The sequence below is a fragment of the Populus alba genome, chromosome 15 (genome assembly GCF_005239225.2).
Source record: "Populus alba chromosome 15, ASM523922v2, whole genome shotgun sequence".
NCBI lineage: Eukaryota > Viridiplantae > Streptophyta > Magnoliopsida > Malpighiales > Salicaceae > Populus > Populus alba.
In genome coordinates, this window is record NC_133298.1 from 2,921,912 (window position 1) to 2,938,580 (window position 16,669).

Genomic DNA, 16,669 nt, shown 5'->3' on the forward strand with positions numbered 1-16,669 from the left:
TTTGATTTTGCACCTTCCCTTATACAATAACTGGAAATTCGCTGCCTTCCCTGGTTTGGATTCTAGGTCACGTTGAGTTGACCATGGCCAACAGACGAGTTCAGCATATTAATTTTAACACCATGATGATTCTTGATTGAAGAAGTTGTTCAAGCATTGACCAAGGGGGTGTTATTTGTATTGTGTCAGAAGCATCGGAGGGGGAGGGGAGAGGGAGGACAAATCTTGAACTTGAGCATGCATGATGAGAAGAATTTAGAAACAATATATAGGTAACATATATGCTAGTAAGTAGTACCCTCTCATTCCTTTTAACCTTTGAGAAATAAAGTTGAATTTCAATGCACACAATTAATTTTAAAACACTATTAAAGCAATCAAAAGACTTCAGTATTTTTTTACTAAACTCATCAAGTATTGAAATTTGTATCACCTGAACAACCAAAGAGGGAAGAATGGAATGAAGAAAACGTCAAGAAAATAAAATGTGGTGGAAAATGGGGGAGAAAAAATTGAACACAAAGCACCATTGAAAAAGGATCATCATTTTTCTACATTCAAAAATATAATTAAAATTGCACTTGAGATCTTGGTCTAGCGGTGGAAAGGGGCTTGTTTTCCTTCCTCTGTACCTGGTTTCAAAATTTTATTGTGCACGTCTGTCACCCCGCGGTGTCTTACATACTACTGGGGTTTGCAGGATGTTCAAGGGCCGTAGATTAGTCGTGGTACGTGTAAGCTAGCCCGGACACCCACTGAAAATTAAAAAAAAAAATATATAATTAAAATCTTGAATATAGCCAGCCTTGCTTGATGATTGTTACCAGCCTACAAGTAAAACAACAAGTAGGAAAGCATCAAGCCCCTCTTCCACCTTTTCAATGCTGTACAAACTTCTGTGATGAAAAAAGAGAAGGCAATATATAATACAGCCGATAGGAGAGGCCATTGTTGACAGCTGATACATCACGAATCATCCTTTCCATGATAATGTGGACGAAGGTGGAGGGCTCCCATTTATGATGTTGATGGGCATTGGAAATACAAATGGCCGAAATTGCAAGGAGGGATGGTGGCCAGGTGAAAGGACTCAACCGCGAGTCCAACCTTGACTTTGAGCAGCAGGAAATAAATAGGAGTTTTGGTGCGATTTGAGCAAGAAATAAAATAAAAGCAGGAGAAAGAAGGTGAGTCCAGCCAAACTGTCGTTCTGAGGGTACATGCCTGCCACATGGATATACATGCGCACGCTCATGGAGGGTATTTTTCAGATGAAAACTGACACAAAGAATCTTGCCTGTCGTTTTATTCGTTCGTTTGCCCTTTTTTTTAAATGGGAATTTGCCACGCTCTATCGCGGGTCTAGTTAAATTTTTTAACTTTTAAAAAATATATTCAAGTTATGATGATTTTGAAAAAATACATGGTTAAATAAAATACGTTTTGAAATATGAGATTGAAAAAATAATAAAGAAAAATGAAATAAAATTATAAACTTCAAAGCCTAATAATCTAATATTAAAGATTAAAATAAAAAAACTTCAAAAAATACAACACTAAAAAAGAAAACTAGCACGCACCACACCGCAAGAAAAAGAACGACGCGTCACAGCAGAAGCAGGACTTTAGCCACCGTACAATCCTTCTTGCATCACTTGAATGGCACGAAGTAAAAGTTAGCAAAAAAAAATAAAAAACCAATTAAACTGAGAAAATTAAAAAAAAACAGTTGAAAAAAATCAAACCATAAAAAAAACCGATTAGAATATTTAAAAAAATACTTGGTTTGGTTTGGTTTTAGTTTCGTAAGCCTGAAATCGAAAAACCTCAATTGAACCGAACCGGTTTAGTTAAAAAAATATAAAATAACCGAACCAAAACCAAGCTCATCGTAAAAACCGATTAGAAAGTCTAAAAACAGCCCAAAAAACAATATAGTTTTTTAGTTTTAAATATAAAATAATCAAACCGAACCGAAACCGGTGGGTTGGGTTTTGATATTAATATAAAATAATCAAACTGAACCGAAATGAAACTAGTCGGTTGGAACCGGTTTTTAATTCGGTTTTGGTTTTATTTTTTTGTATTTTATAAAATTTCAGTTTGGTTATTTTTATAAGTAAAAATCAAACCAAACCGAAAATGATCACACCTAACGCGAAGGCCATGACACTCGAAAACACACACATTAGCTTCTTTTTTTTAATAATATTTAAAAAACTTAAAATTACCAAGTTACCCCTAACAAAACCTAAAAATAACAACAAAATCAATGTAAAAAACCATAGTTTTAAGACCCGGCCCGGTCCAAGGCCCGGGTTTTGATCGGGTCACCGGGTCTCGACCGGGTCGCCGGGTCGGCCGGTCAAAATTTATTTTTTAATTTTTAAAAAAAAAATCAAAACAACGTCGTTTTAGCAAAAAAAAAAAAAAAGTCAACGGGTTTGGGCCGGGTCTTGCCGGGTCAACCGGGTCGACCGGGTCTGGTCGGGCCAATTCCCAAGCGGGTTTTGGCCTCCACCCGGACCGGTTCCATGCCTGGGTCCCGGGTCAACCCGCCGGGCCGGTCCGGGTTTTAAAACTATGTAAAAAACCAAAACACTATCGCAAATAGTCTTTACTCTTTGAAAAATAGAGGACAAATACGATATGAATAATAACTTTTAAAAATTTTAATTAGAATTTTATTTTTTAGCATACAAGTTAGATAAAAGATATATATTTTGACTCATAAAAGTTATTTAAAAAAAAAATCATAAAAATTATAATTTTTATATAAAATGATCAATCAGTTAATACAATTTAATCTAACTAGTTAATTAATTGAGTAAGATAATTAAACTTTCATTTTATCACATTTCTAAAAATACAATAAGATGAAAGTGTCATATTTCACCTAACCGTTTTCAAAACTGTGTTGCACTAATAATTTTTTGTATTTACTGTGCTAATTAAAAAAAAACTTTTTAATATACTTATCATGGCTGATCTCTAGGCATGTGTCCCTTGAACAGGATAGCATGTCCAAGAAAAGGAATCTCCACGGTGGTTCGCATAGCAAAAGCATTTTGTCTGGAATTGCAGTGTGCATGTTGGGCGTCACAGTTGTTTGGGCAACTCACGTGGCTATCTATCTCCTCCTTGGAGCCTAGCTCCTCCCTCCTTATTCCTTCCTGCCTTGGAAGAAAATCCAAGTCAACTATATATATAAAGTCCGATACAGAAAATAATCCAAAGGAGGAAATAATAAAAAATATTTCTGAGAAAAATATAGATCTAATGAATTTGTAGCTCATTGGAGCTAATTCTTTTTTTCTTTTAAAAAATTTCAATCTCAAAGTTATCTTGTTATAATAATAATAATAAATTTTCTTATAGTCAATAGAGACTTATATAATTGTTAATTTCAAGATTTGTAGGGTTAATCAAGGTACACGCAAGTTGATCTGAATATCTATATTAATAAATAATAAATAATAATAATGAAATTCTCAAAGAATTCAAGATTAAGGTGTTGTTTATTGGAGGTCGAAGTATTAACATCTCCATGCCATCATGATTTCAAAATTCAAATTTAAATAGAGATATTAGTTCTTATAATTATTTTTAATTTACAAGTCTTAAACTAAATACAAATATCAAATAAACTGAAAAAACACATTAAAAAAGCATCAAATTTAGTAGAAAGGAAGAAGAATTGCTTCACACCTAAACTTATCTTATCCAATTAATGGATTATAATATAAATATTGTTAAGCACAATATAAAAACCTAAATTCAAGCATTTATAATTTCTTAAATCCAATATAATTCATACATTCTTTAATATTATCACTCTAAGTATATAACATTTATAATTTTTGTTTTTACCTGTCAGATTTATGATCTTTTTGGCAATGTCAGGCATGACTTTGCTGTGAAGCTGCAGTGGCCGGAAAGAGCATTGGCCTTTTGCTACCAAACCATGCAAGATGCCTGAGCAGAGCAGGAAGTTAGCCCGTGAACTAATGTATTTTCTTGTTTGATGTAAATAAACGATTAAAAACAATGTTGGTTTAATTAATGGCTGCTTTGTCTTCTTCATTTTATGATTAACCAGCGGAGGGGTCTCCAAAATAAGAATTTCAGCTATCATGCAACATTGAATATGCTCAAAATATTATGGAAAAAAAATTAAGAATATAGATACCATGATAAAATAAACCTAAAATTATAGTGACCGGTATGAATTTCTTACAATTTTGATTGGAGTCAACCAACTTGTTTCGTTGTTGCTAAAGTCTTTGGTTTTTTAAGTTGCACAAAATAGAAAAATATATAAATATATTTGGTTTAAAAGATAAATAAAAAAATTAGATATATATTTTTTTTTGAATAATTTTAGAATGAATTTATATACTAAATAAATGAAAACATGAAAATTGCTACAATGATCATAATTGGTTGCCTAATGATGACCCGAGAAAGAAAATAAAAGAGAGAAAAATTTATTTTTTAAATTCATCGTATACAAAAAAAATATTAAAAAATTAATAATTAATTTAAAACAACAAATATGTAAGATTTTCATTCTAACCACAACTGCAAACACACACGACAACTATACCAATATTTCATTACTGACCCAAACCCGCCAAATTTTTGTCTGAGGATCAGGCCCATGTTCTTTAAAAGTCTATGATATGTTTATGGCAACTAAGCCATTTTCTGGGTCCGTGTATGAAATATCTAGCATCAAGAACTCATGGTATTATTAAAACTCCAATTCCATAATCAAAGAAAAAGAAATCGAGTATCAAAATCACCATGTTAGCAAAGCTAAAGACGGATGGTCTTGAGAATCGATAGATTTAGGCTCAGCAGAATCGCAAGTAGATATCATCAGAGCAGGTTAAGTAAATCATCAGAGGGCAAGGTGCAAGATTGATCTTTATTCTTTTTTAGAGCAATTTCAATGCATATCACCTGGGTTACAAAAGCTATGAATATAGTTAAATTCTTGAAGAACAACTCCATGATTCGTGAAACTTAAAGGTGCAGGCAAAATAGATGGCGAAAACCTAACCAGATTGGATTCTTCATTGTATGGACCCGGTTCACATGCATTGTTTTGTGATCCTCTAACCAGGAGACCCAGAGAGACAGAAAGAGGTAGAAGGGTTTGCATGAACAACGACCACTGCCTCTCTCTCTCTCTCTCTCTGGGATTCATGTGAGAGGAGATATTAATCCCATGTCTTAGCACTTAGCACACAATTTAGAGAATTTTAGGCGTCTCTGTACTCTGTGTGTGTGTGTGTATAGAGAGAGAGAGAGAGAGAGAGAGAGACCTTGAGTCGGTCCAAATTTCCTTATAGCTTTAGGCCTAGGCTGCAGAAGTTATCTGCACAGCCCAAGAGGATTGGATCAGGATTATGAGCTCATTGCAAGTTTTTTTTGCCCTTTTGAGATGATAGTTATATAATAGAAATTTCAAAAAGAAAAGGAAAAGGAAATAAATTAGAGTCCATGCTCGGTCATGATATTTGATAAAAAAAAAAAAAAAAGATATATTAGGGTCGGCGGTTAAAGTTAGGGGGTGTAAGAATAATATTTAATTGTCACAAATATCGATTATTTTAAAAAACAAAACAATGTGTTTTGATAACTCTCTTCAACTTCAAAAAAAAAAAAAATTGTATTATTTATTTACATTATATAATATAGCAAATGAATGTTGATGGTCCCACATTTAAAAAAATAAATAAAGAGAGAAGAGCAGTTAGTTTAAGTAGCAGCCTAGATATACTACTGCCTTTACAACATGTTAGCGCTATCCTGGACATGTACTTTTTTGAAATTACAAGTTAGGACCTGACGTCTCACACTGTATATGCAAACAAACTTTTTATGCTTTTACTTATATATTCGATGATGATGTCAAATATTTTTACCAATTAATTATTATCCAACTCTTCATGGTATACAAGATTTAAATACTTAGTTCACTAGTTATACAAAAAAGCCAAACAATGGTCTCATATTAAACATTTCAATTTCACTATACATCTTCTCTCAATTATCTCATATATTATTTATCTCATATATCTACTGATTTAAACAACAAAGAGTCAACTGTTCTATGAGAGACTTGTTTTTTCTAGAATGATCAAGCCCATAATCAAACTTACACGTCTTGGTCTGGAATCGCAACCCGTGAAAAATCCAATTTTTATTTGAAGTTTTCTCACAACTTTATCATTTGGGGTTGTTTATGGAGACTAAATGAAAAACTAGTTTATTCTTGTTTCATACCTTTCAATTTTCATTGAAAAACTCTTTTTATGACTGACTAAACTCTAGAAAAAGAAAGAGTAATTGATCTCCATTTCATAGGGGCTCTAACTCTCTCGAGTCTCAAACAACTCTCACATCAGATGCAGATACTCAATGATGCACCTACATCTTTGCATTTATTCTTATGCACAACACTTACATGCATCGTTGAATGTTTAATGACAACTCTAATTTCATGAAGAGATAGAATAGAGTGACAAGGAAGCGAGTAACGATTTAGTCCTATACTTAGAATGAACTAAACCCATTGTTTTCACATGAAACACTCTAAACGAGGATCTAGTTGCCATCAATCTCTGTTTGAGCTTCACTGCATCTCTTATAGAAAAAAGACCTAAGTATGAGATGAGATTCATATATCAGCAAGATCTTGAACACAAGCCCCACTAAGTGGAATAATATCCATTTTATTCTAGAATACTACACGCTCAACTTTTCAAAAACTATGTTTCAATAAACGATAGCTTAAACAACTATGAAGAACTTATAAAACCTGATAATACATGCAAAACATGAGATGTATTTTAGAACATTTCACATAAGACAATGATGCAATATGCAAAGCTCTTCCAACAATGCCTCATAGATTTACGGGTGGATGATATCATACCCTTGAGCCTGGTTTTATTCTTTATTTTTATAATTGTAGCTTCGAAGTCATCTCTCATGTTAGCACAAGCCTTCCAACCAAAAAAGCATCACCGAACTCATTTCTATAACACAATAAAAAAAAAAAAACACCAATACTTATTCCTATATAATAATCTTCTCTAGAAATGCTAAATATGAAAAGGCTCGTGCCTCATTGACATTGCCACCCAAACTTCTATTCTTATTTTTTCAAAGGCTCAATTATGATGCCATCAATTGTCATTAGTGCCTATAATTTTTCTCGTAAAAAAAAGAGTTCATGTACCCGTGACATGTATTGATTATTATTTTTTATTTGAGTACGAATCCTTATGAGATTTGAGCAATCAAGTATCGTGGTTGATTTTGTTGCCGGAATATTAATATGATAGCCAATTAATTCTCTGCTAGGTATCCAGGTTGAAATTTTATTAATTTTTAATCAAGTACTTGTACTTTATAACTTTTTGTATTTGAGTACCTGTTTGATCTTTTTACTGTTTGAGCACTTGTACAGTTGTACTCATAAAAATGTTATCACTTTCATCACCTTTCGTTACAATTGAGCTGACATTCCAGTTACCTCTAGTACAAGCGGACCCTGTATCCGAATTGGCCATGGTCTTGTTATTTTTTAACTTTTTTGTTTTTCATTAAAAAATTAAAATATAAAACTTTTTTTTATTTTTAAAAATATTTTAAAAAAAATTGAATTTTTTTTTTGATATTTTTAGATCATTTTGATACACTAATTTTAAAAATAATTTTTTAAAAAATAAAAAATATATTATTATTTTGATACATATCTAAATAAAATTTAATTTAAAAAACAATTATAAGACTCTCAAACAAAAATTCATATAAAATAAAACAACAAAATTTTTTAAGTCATTTATCCTAAGAAAAATCATGAAGTACAAGTTCCTCATATGCCATTTATCTTTGTCGATTTCCAATACATGACTCGTTGACAGAGAAATAAGTCAAATAACTGCTCCATTAACAAAATTTGTGACATAAATTAACAGAGGTAGTTGATTGATCTAATTTTATAAATACAAGTACTTGAATAGAAAAAATAAATAGTACATGTACTTAAATAAAAATAATTATAAATTACAAGTAATTCATTGACCATTACAAAAAATAATTAAGCAAAGTCCTGTAAAATAATATTTGTTATAGAGATTTTAAACAATGAATTTAATTAATAAGAAATGAAAATCATCACATATAATGATTTTTTTTATATAGAATATTCTGCCTTGGAATCAAAGTCCTGTAAAAAAAGAATTCGCACCATACATTACTTTAGAATGTCCACTTTCATTTACTATAATCCAAAACCAATGAATATCTTCATAGATTAAACAAGAACCACACAGTCCGGATGCTTGCTTAATTTATAAGAGATTCGTATGACAATCACCTTAGAAAAATCAGCCAAACGATTTAGAATAATGCAACAAAATCCCAATTCCAAACCAATTGGTGTTAATTACATGCCTTCATTCTTGACATTTTATATAATTATGCACGCAAATTTATTAGAATTTTAAATAAGTTAATTTAGTATAAGGCTCGAGTCATGTATTAAAATGAATTAATCTAGAAATTATTAAAAAAAATCATTAACATATTGTTTTGAAAAAGATAAGTTTATTTTATAAAAATTAAAATTTTTTGGCTAGACTACAAATTAATCTAAATTTTTTATTAAAACTAATTAGATACTAAATCAACATATCAATGTAGCGCTAATAAATTACATTTAACATGACAAAACTAAAGAATAAAATGTTAACAACTAATTACATGGTTATTGATACTTAATTATAACTGAATTTGTCCTATAATACAATATTAATTAACAAGCTGAAGACACAAAAAAATCAGAAAAGGTTAACTTAATTATTGATAATATTTGTGCAAAACAACATGAGTATTTTTCATGAACACGGTTTCCTTAAAACCGGCTTCTACGTGGCCCCCACTTTATTCCTAGTTTTCCACCGAAACCTTCTGGATTCTTCCTTAACACTTCTCTGTTTTTTTTCCCTTAAATTTCTATCATCATTAATGCCCTTCTTCCCAAGAGTGCCAGACAAGCAAACGCTCTTAGCAATTTTAAAAGCGTAAAGGGGAAATAAGTGAATTACTACTCTATCCTTATAGCTACTTCTTTTACTTAACAAAATGAAGAATATAAAACAACTAAAAACACATTATTAATTTTTTTTTTGTGTTAATATAAAAAGATTTCAAGCTCTTAACTACGGACGAAGGATATTTTGAGTTTCTTTTCGATATCCCACCAGCTAAGCACTTTCCTTGCATCCCACGTAAATTCCCTTTTATTTACCCTAAAAATCCAACTCACCGAAAGCACAATCTCTGGCTTTACTAAATTATATTCCAAGCCTATTGAAATTACTGAAAAGTTCATGACGCTGTATAATCAAATGATATTTTTTATAAAAATAGTTATAAACTTATAATCTTTAATTTAATTATTGAATTGGATTAAAATCTAGTTAATATATCTTAAATATCATGCTTTTTATAAAAATATTAAGAAAAACAATATCCAAGTTTAAAAACATATTCAAATCCAGGCTAGAGAATGGAATGTTTCAAGGATTTTTTTTTCTAATTATTTTAGGATCTTTTCTTAAATTTTAATGATTTAGATTTTATTCTATTTAAATAATTTTATGTAAAAAAGTCTATAAACTATGAAAATTTTAAACAAATGGGAATATTTCTACTATTTAAAGCTTAGCTCTTAATATTTTTTCGCTGTAAGCTGCCTAAGCTCCCAACTTTCTTGCATTTTATTCCAAAACCTCACTTGAATTTTAAACAAATGGGAATATTTCTACTATTTAAAGCTTAACTCTTAACAAATTTAGATATTTTTTCGCTGTAAGTTGCCTAAGCTCGCAACTTTCTTGCATTTTATTCCAAAACTTCACTTGAGTTTTCTTTGTTTACTGTGTTCAGACCCGGTTTATTACCGAGTTACTCCCGATTTATCCCATGGAGAGAGCAGGCTATCGAGGCGGAGGAAGAGGTGGTCATGGTGGTCGGTACAGTGGTGGTAGAGGAGGTTATGGAGGGGGAGGAAGAGATGGTGGCCGTAGTGGCGGGTATGATGGTGGTCGTGCAAGCGGGTATGGCGGCGGTGGTCGAGCTAGCGGGTATGATGGTGCTGGTCGTGCTGGCGGTCCACGTCAGCATTGGAGACCAAACAATCAACGTAGCGGTGGTGGTCCTCCACCCGGTCAAAGTGTTGGTGGACTGGAGGGCACAAGGGGTGGTGGATCACATTCAGAGCGGCATGGAGGTGCTCCAACCAGTCAAAGTGGTGAAATGGGGCCTAGATGGGGCTGGGAAGTCCGTGGTGATAGTGAAGAAGGAAGGAGAGACCAGGTGTCAGAAACTGGGGGAGGAAAGGGACCTTCAAGACCTGTTAATGAGAGTCCATCTAGCAATTGGGCTTCTGGTTCTAGTTCTTCTGGTGATCTTGAACCTCGTAAGCATCTTTTTTGTTTATCAAGTATATTGCTTTCTGTGTATTCAGTTCGGTTGCTGATGATTTGCAAAGAATATGAAATGGTCGTGGTTAATATTTTTGTTGTTTGATGAATTAGTATGTCTTTTTCGGTTCAAGCTTGAAACTTTTTGTTGATTTTTTTCAAGATGAATAAAAAGAAGGGATTTTTGTTTCTGGGCTTTCAAACTTATGTTGTTCCGGATATGTTTTGGAACGGAAGAGTTATAATTTAAAGGGTGTTTGGAGAAGTTGTTGTTTTTTAAAAGTAATTTCTCAGTACATCAATATACAAATATTGAAAAAAGTATTAATTTTAAATAAAAAAATACAAAATTTTTAGAAACGGGTTAAACTGTGTTCTCAAACGTGGACCATATTTATGGTCTGTGTTTCTGGGCTTTGCGGTTTTGTTCTTTTTAGTTTGTTTAATGAAGTAACTTTGTTTTGCATTGCATATGAAATAGGAGTGATATTCATGACTTGTCGTGTACCAGACTTGGGTCTTTTGGACTTTGTTTATTGTTAATTACCAAACTGGAATGGTATCTTTCTACTGGCAATGCAGTGATCCTTGATCAATTCTCTTGTTATTTTTTTTTTCATTTTCTGGGCGTTCTTACCTTTGTTGTTGGGTATATTAGTCTCTACATTCTAAGAAATGCCTTAACGATATCATGAGAGTGTTACATAATGAAATTTTGATTGGTTGATGTGCGATCGGTGAGATACTCTATTTCTGAGACCTGTAATTGTTGACAACCTGATCATTTCTTCCAGATATGTTTTGAATTTCATTTTGTTGTAATATTTACGTGTAAGATTCACCACTTGCATACTTCTTAGGTGCATAACAGCAAAAAGTTGCAATTCTGAATTTTGACTATGCTCACCAATTTAGGAGGAAGCCAAATTTGAAACTGTATAGCAGTCAATTCAAACTGTGTTTAATTTTCGTGGATCTTTGTCGTTTTAATTTTTGTATTTTTCTTAAATTGTTAGACAAAATGGGGATAAATCTCCTGGACAGTGTGTTCAAGACTTTGATAAGAAGTTTTTCAACTTTTTACTGTCCTTGTCTTGCTTTTAACAACATGGGTTTAGAAAATAGTTAGTGGATGATGTTATGCTTGAAATTCAAAGTTCAACTAAGTTCAGATAGTTATTATCTGTAGCTAACGCAACAATGTAGCAAAGAGATCATGCTCATCCTTTTATTGTCTTTATTAACAAATTGGTTTTGGGACAGTATCTTCTTCTTCTTTTTTCAATCTTGAATGAATATGAAGTCAGGGCAACTGCAGATAGAGCAACTAGATGCTGAATATCTGTCTATTCCAAGATTCAATAATTCTTTTATAGCAACAATTGGATACTTTGAATTTGTCATATGTTGGAAACATTAACGGGATAAGCTCTCTTTTCTTTGCAGGTCCTAATGTGCCAAAAGGATTGGCTTCTGTCAGTGCTAATAGGATTAGTCCAGTTCTACGACCAGATAAAGGTGGCAAACTGGCTGTCCGAACTCCTAGACTTCTTGTAAATCATTTTCTTGTCAAGTTCAATCCTAAGAGCATCATACGGCATTATGATGTTAATATCAAGCAAGAAGTGCTTCCAGAGCATGGCAGGCCTGGGAAAATTTCAAAGTCCAATTTAGCAATGATCAGGGATAAGTTATTTGCTGATGATCCTTCTTCGTTTCCTCGTGCTATGACTGCTTATGACGGGGAGAAGAACATTTTCAGTGCAGTTTCCTTGCCCACTGGAACATTTAAAGTGCAGGTCTCTGAGGCAGAAGATGCCAAACCACGTTCTTACCTGTTTACCATAAAGCTTGTGAATGAACTTGAGATGCACAAGCTGAAGGATTACTTGGGCGGGAAACTTCGCTCAACACCTCGTGACATATTGCAAGGGATGGATGTCGTGGTGAAGGAGCACCCAGCTAGGACAATGATCTCTGCTTCCCGTAGCTTCCATTCTGTTAGAGATCATCAAATTCACCTTGGGCATGGAATCATAGCATCTAGAGGATGCCAACATAGCCTCAAACCGACCTCCCAAGGCATAGCTTTATGCTTGGACTATTCTGTTCTGTCATTTCATGAGCCACTTTCTGTGATAGAATTCTTGACAAAACATATTTCTGGGTTTAATTTATATAATTTTAGAAGCTTTAGGAGGGCTGTGGAAGGTGTGCTGAGGGGACTGAAAGTTAGAGTGACTCACCGTGTCACCAAACAAAAATATGTCATTACAGGGTTGACGAGAGATGACGCTCAATCTATTACATTTCCTCAAGAAGATCCAGATGGCAAGGCTTCGCAGAATGTTAGGCTTGTTGAATATTTCAGGCAAAAATATCACAGAGATATAGTGCATCAAGATATCCCTTGCCTAGAGATGAGAAGCAAGATGAAGAACTATGTACCAATGGAGTTCTGTGTCTTGGTTGAGGGGCAAGTATTTCCAAAAGAGTATCTGAAGGAAACTGAAGCCAAGATCTTGAAGAAATTCTCACTAGCAAATCCAAAGGATAGACAGAAAACAATATGCAGGATGGTGCAGGATGGAGATGGACCTTGTAGGTATGTATATGCAACACGTTGCCTTTTCATTCTGATACATTATTGAAGCTCATATCTTTTACACAGGTGTTCTGTTTGCTTCATGTTAGATAGTAAAAGCTTCACCTAATAGTTTAAGTTTTTAGATTGAGATTGTTCGTTGATGTAAAAATAAAGCCTTGATGATCAAATATTTGTGTTAGAATATTACCATCCCATTCTAATTAATAAAATTCATAAAAAAAATAAGTACAAAGTAATGGTTGGTATATGTAAATTTTAAATCCAAAAAGCTTTTACATGAAGGGTGTTTTAGAGAGTAATATAAAACCATTCTTGGATCATCACCTAATAGCCTAAGCTTTTTGATTAAGATTGTTCTTTGATATTTCACAAAGAATAATGAATCGAGATGGTTTTGTGATTGATTGTTGCTTTCCAATTTGTTTATAACTTTTTCATCCTTTGTATGTTCCCTATTACATATTTAATTAAATGCTGTGTTGATTGTGACAGTAGCATTTGATAAAACTGCTGAAAGTAATGTTATTTTATCCAACTGCACGACAGCTTCATTTTTCTGCTGGGATTTGTCTAAGCAACAAGGATTCTTTACAGTCACAGGCAATGTCATAGTCGCATCATATGTATTTATGGTTGTCGATCATGTCATTGTTAGTATCATGGTATGTCACCCTGGTGAATACAGCTGCTGCTCAAACATGTGGTTTTTATGGAATGTGCACCCTGAATACAATTAATATTATAGTTCTTGACAGAGGAATATACAATGCATATTCAAGTCTTGCCTATCTGAGGATCTCAGAAATGACTAATTTTCTGTCAAGATTAAAATCTCAAGTCTGGGAAGTGTCTTTTTTGCATGGTATGCTTGCATCATTTTACACGGGCGCGATTATTGTATGGTACACTTGCATAATATTACAGAAGCAAGCGTGGAACTCTTAAATATGATAAGCATTCTGGGTATGTTATGTAACTTGCGATATGATATTCTTGGTTAAAGTAGAGGATGGGTTCCTCATGTTGTTTATTATTTTGTTTGCAGTGGAGAGATTATCCGAAATTTTGGAGTAGAAGTCAGCAAGAATATGACCTCATTGATGGGTCGTGTGATTGGGCCACCTGAATTGAAGGTAGGTGCCCCCGATGGCAGGGTGATTAAAATACCAGTTGACAAGGAAAAGTGCCAATGGAATCTTGTTGGGAAAGGAGTGGTTGAAGGGAAACCAATTGAGCGATGGGCTGTTCTTGACTTCAGCTCTGATGATTATCAAGACCGATTAAATCCGCGGCGATTCATCCCTAAGCTGATTGCTCGATGCCAGAATCTGGGGATTCGCATGGAGGAGCCTCTCTTTTATCAACCTACTAGCATGCGGAAGTTCTCTAATGTTGATGTGCTTCGTGAACAACTTGAAACAGTCAATGAACGGGCTCACAAAAGCTGCGGAGGCCAGTTGCAATTTATTCTGTGTGTCATGTCAAGGAAGGATCCTGGTTACAAGTGTCTCAAATGGATTTCTGAAACCAAAGTTGGTATTGTGACACAATGTTGTTTGTCCACTCCTGCAAATGAAGGAAAGGATCAGTACCTTGCCAATCTTGGTCTCAAGATTAATGCTAAGCTTGGAGGAAGCAATGCAGAGCTCAGTGGCAGACTCCCGTACTTTGGGAATGAAAACCGTGTCATGTTCATCGGGGCTGATGTCAACCATCCTGGTGCTCAAAACAAAACGAGTCCATCCATTGCAGCTGTTGTTGGTACTATAAATTGGCCAGCTGCAAACCGCTATGCAGCTCGAGTTCGTCCTCAGTATCATCGTAAAGAGCAGATTCTGAATTTTGGTGATATGTGCTTGGAGCTTGTTGAATGTTATTCCCTGCTCAATAAAGCGAAACCTGAGAAGATTGTGATTTTTCGTGATGGGGTCAGTGAGGGCCAGTTTGATATGGTTCTTAATGAAGAGTTAATGGACATCATGAAGGCATTCAAGTCAATCAATTACACCCCAACCATAACACTCATTGTTGCCCAGAAACGGCACCAGACTCGTCTTTTTCCTGGGGATGAGGGATCTACTGGCAATGTGTCTCCAGGCACGGTTGTGGACACAACAATTGTTCATCCTTTTGAGTATGACTTTTACCTCTGTAGCCACTACGGAAGCCTTGGGACAAGCAAGCCCACGCATTATTATGTTCTATGGGATGAGCATGGTCTCAGTTCGGACGACTTGCAGAGGCTCATATACAACTTGTGCTTCACTTTTGCTCGTTGCACAAAACCTGTGTCATTAGTCCCACCAGTCTACTATGCTGACCTTGTTGCTTATAGAGGAAGGCTTTACCATGAGGCAGTAATGGAAGGGCAGTCTCCATCTTCATCATCTTCGAGGACTTCATCATCACTTTCAACGGCAGCTTCGCTGGAAGAGAGGTTCTTTACGCTGCATGCAGACCTGGAAAACATCATGTTTTTTGTTTGAAAATCTGCAGGCAAGTCTCCATCTCTTTTGGCGGTGAAGGAGATTGCCACCGATTCTCTTTTGGAAATGATGTTACACAAGCTTGCACCTTTACTAGGCAAATCAAATAGTGGAGTTTGTGCGTGAATCTAACTATCTGGAAACTCCTCTGTATTTCCCATGGTTTCACAGACCATGGGAATTGGAGGAATGGCATGTCATTTAGGTTTGTTTTCCGTTTGGATGGTTCGTTTTCTATGTGTTTTCTCATCGGATCTTGGTTGCTATTACTAAGCTTCATGTGCGTTAAGACGTTTGATGGCACTACAGTTCTTGACATTGTTGTTGGTTTCGAATTTGAAACTACGTTTCTTTTGATGCTGTTCATATGCCTCTGTGATTGATCCTTTATTTCTTATCAGTTATACATTGCTGCTAGTCCCTGTGTGATTTTCCCTGTTACCTATGCCTGGAGTTTCAAAGAAATCAGATAGATTTGGTGCAAACAAATAGATTGAACTCAAATAATTTTGGTATTCAGTCCTGAGAGGACATTCTTTCCCTTGCTGCTCACATGGCATATATTTGTTGGGATCACAGGTCCTCTGTCACTGAAGAACACTGCTAGAAACCCAAAATTTGTTTTACGTAGGTGATGAACAATTACATGTTAGCAGCGAGGATACAAATTACCAGCCCATCCTGGAAGCATCTGAAATGACATTTATTACACATTTTCAGATTATGATAATCTGGCTTTTCCACCGTTATTTACCATTTCATCATCAGATGACTAACTTGCATCTTAATTAACGACAGATGTTATCTCGTTATGTTTAATTACTATTTTGGAATAGAAAAGACAAACAATAAAGATAGATGATAAATATTTCTTTGTATTTCTTATTTTGAATAATATAAAAAATTATTTTAAAAAATAAATTTATTTTATATTTTTATTTTTATTATTTCAACCAATATATTTTTGTTTTTATTATCTCTATTTTTTCTATTTCAAAACATTATCCTAAAGCAATGAGAGATTGCTTTCTAGATGTACAAAGCCAAAACTTTGGGGTCAGTATGATGTC

General features: G+C 34.1%; 1 protein-coding gene across 1 annotated transcript; it reads left to right on the forward strand.

The window, feature by feature from the left end:
• Positions 1 to 9,906: 9,906 nt before the first annotated feature.
• LOC118058641 (protein argonaute 2) lies at positions 9,907 to 15,965 on the forward strand. Its single transcript, XM_035071364.2, has 3 exons — positions 9,907 to 10,501; positions 11,952 to 13,110; positions 14,159 to 15,965. Exons 1-3 carry the CDS (start codon positions 10,006 to 10,008, stop codon positions 15,597 to 15,599), a joined length of 3,096 nt encoding a protein of 1,031 aa, XP_034927255.1. The 5' UTR covers positions 9,907 to 10,005; the 3' UTR covers positions 15,600 to 15,965.
• The last annotated feature ends 704 nt before the right edge of the window (positions 15,966 to 16,669 follow it).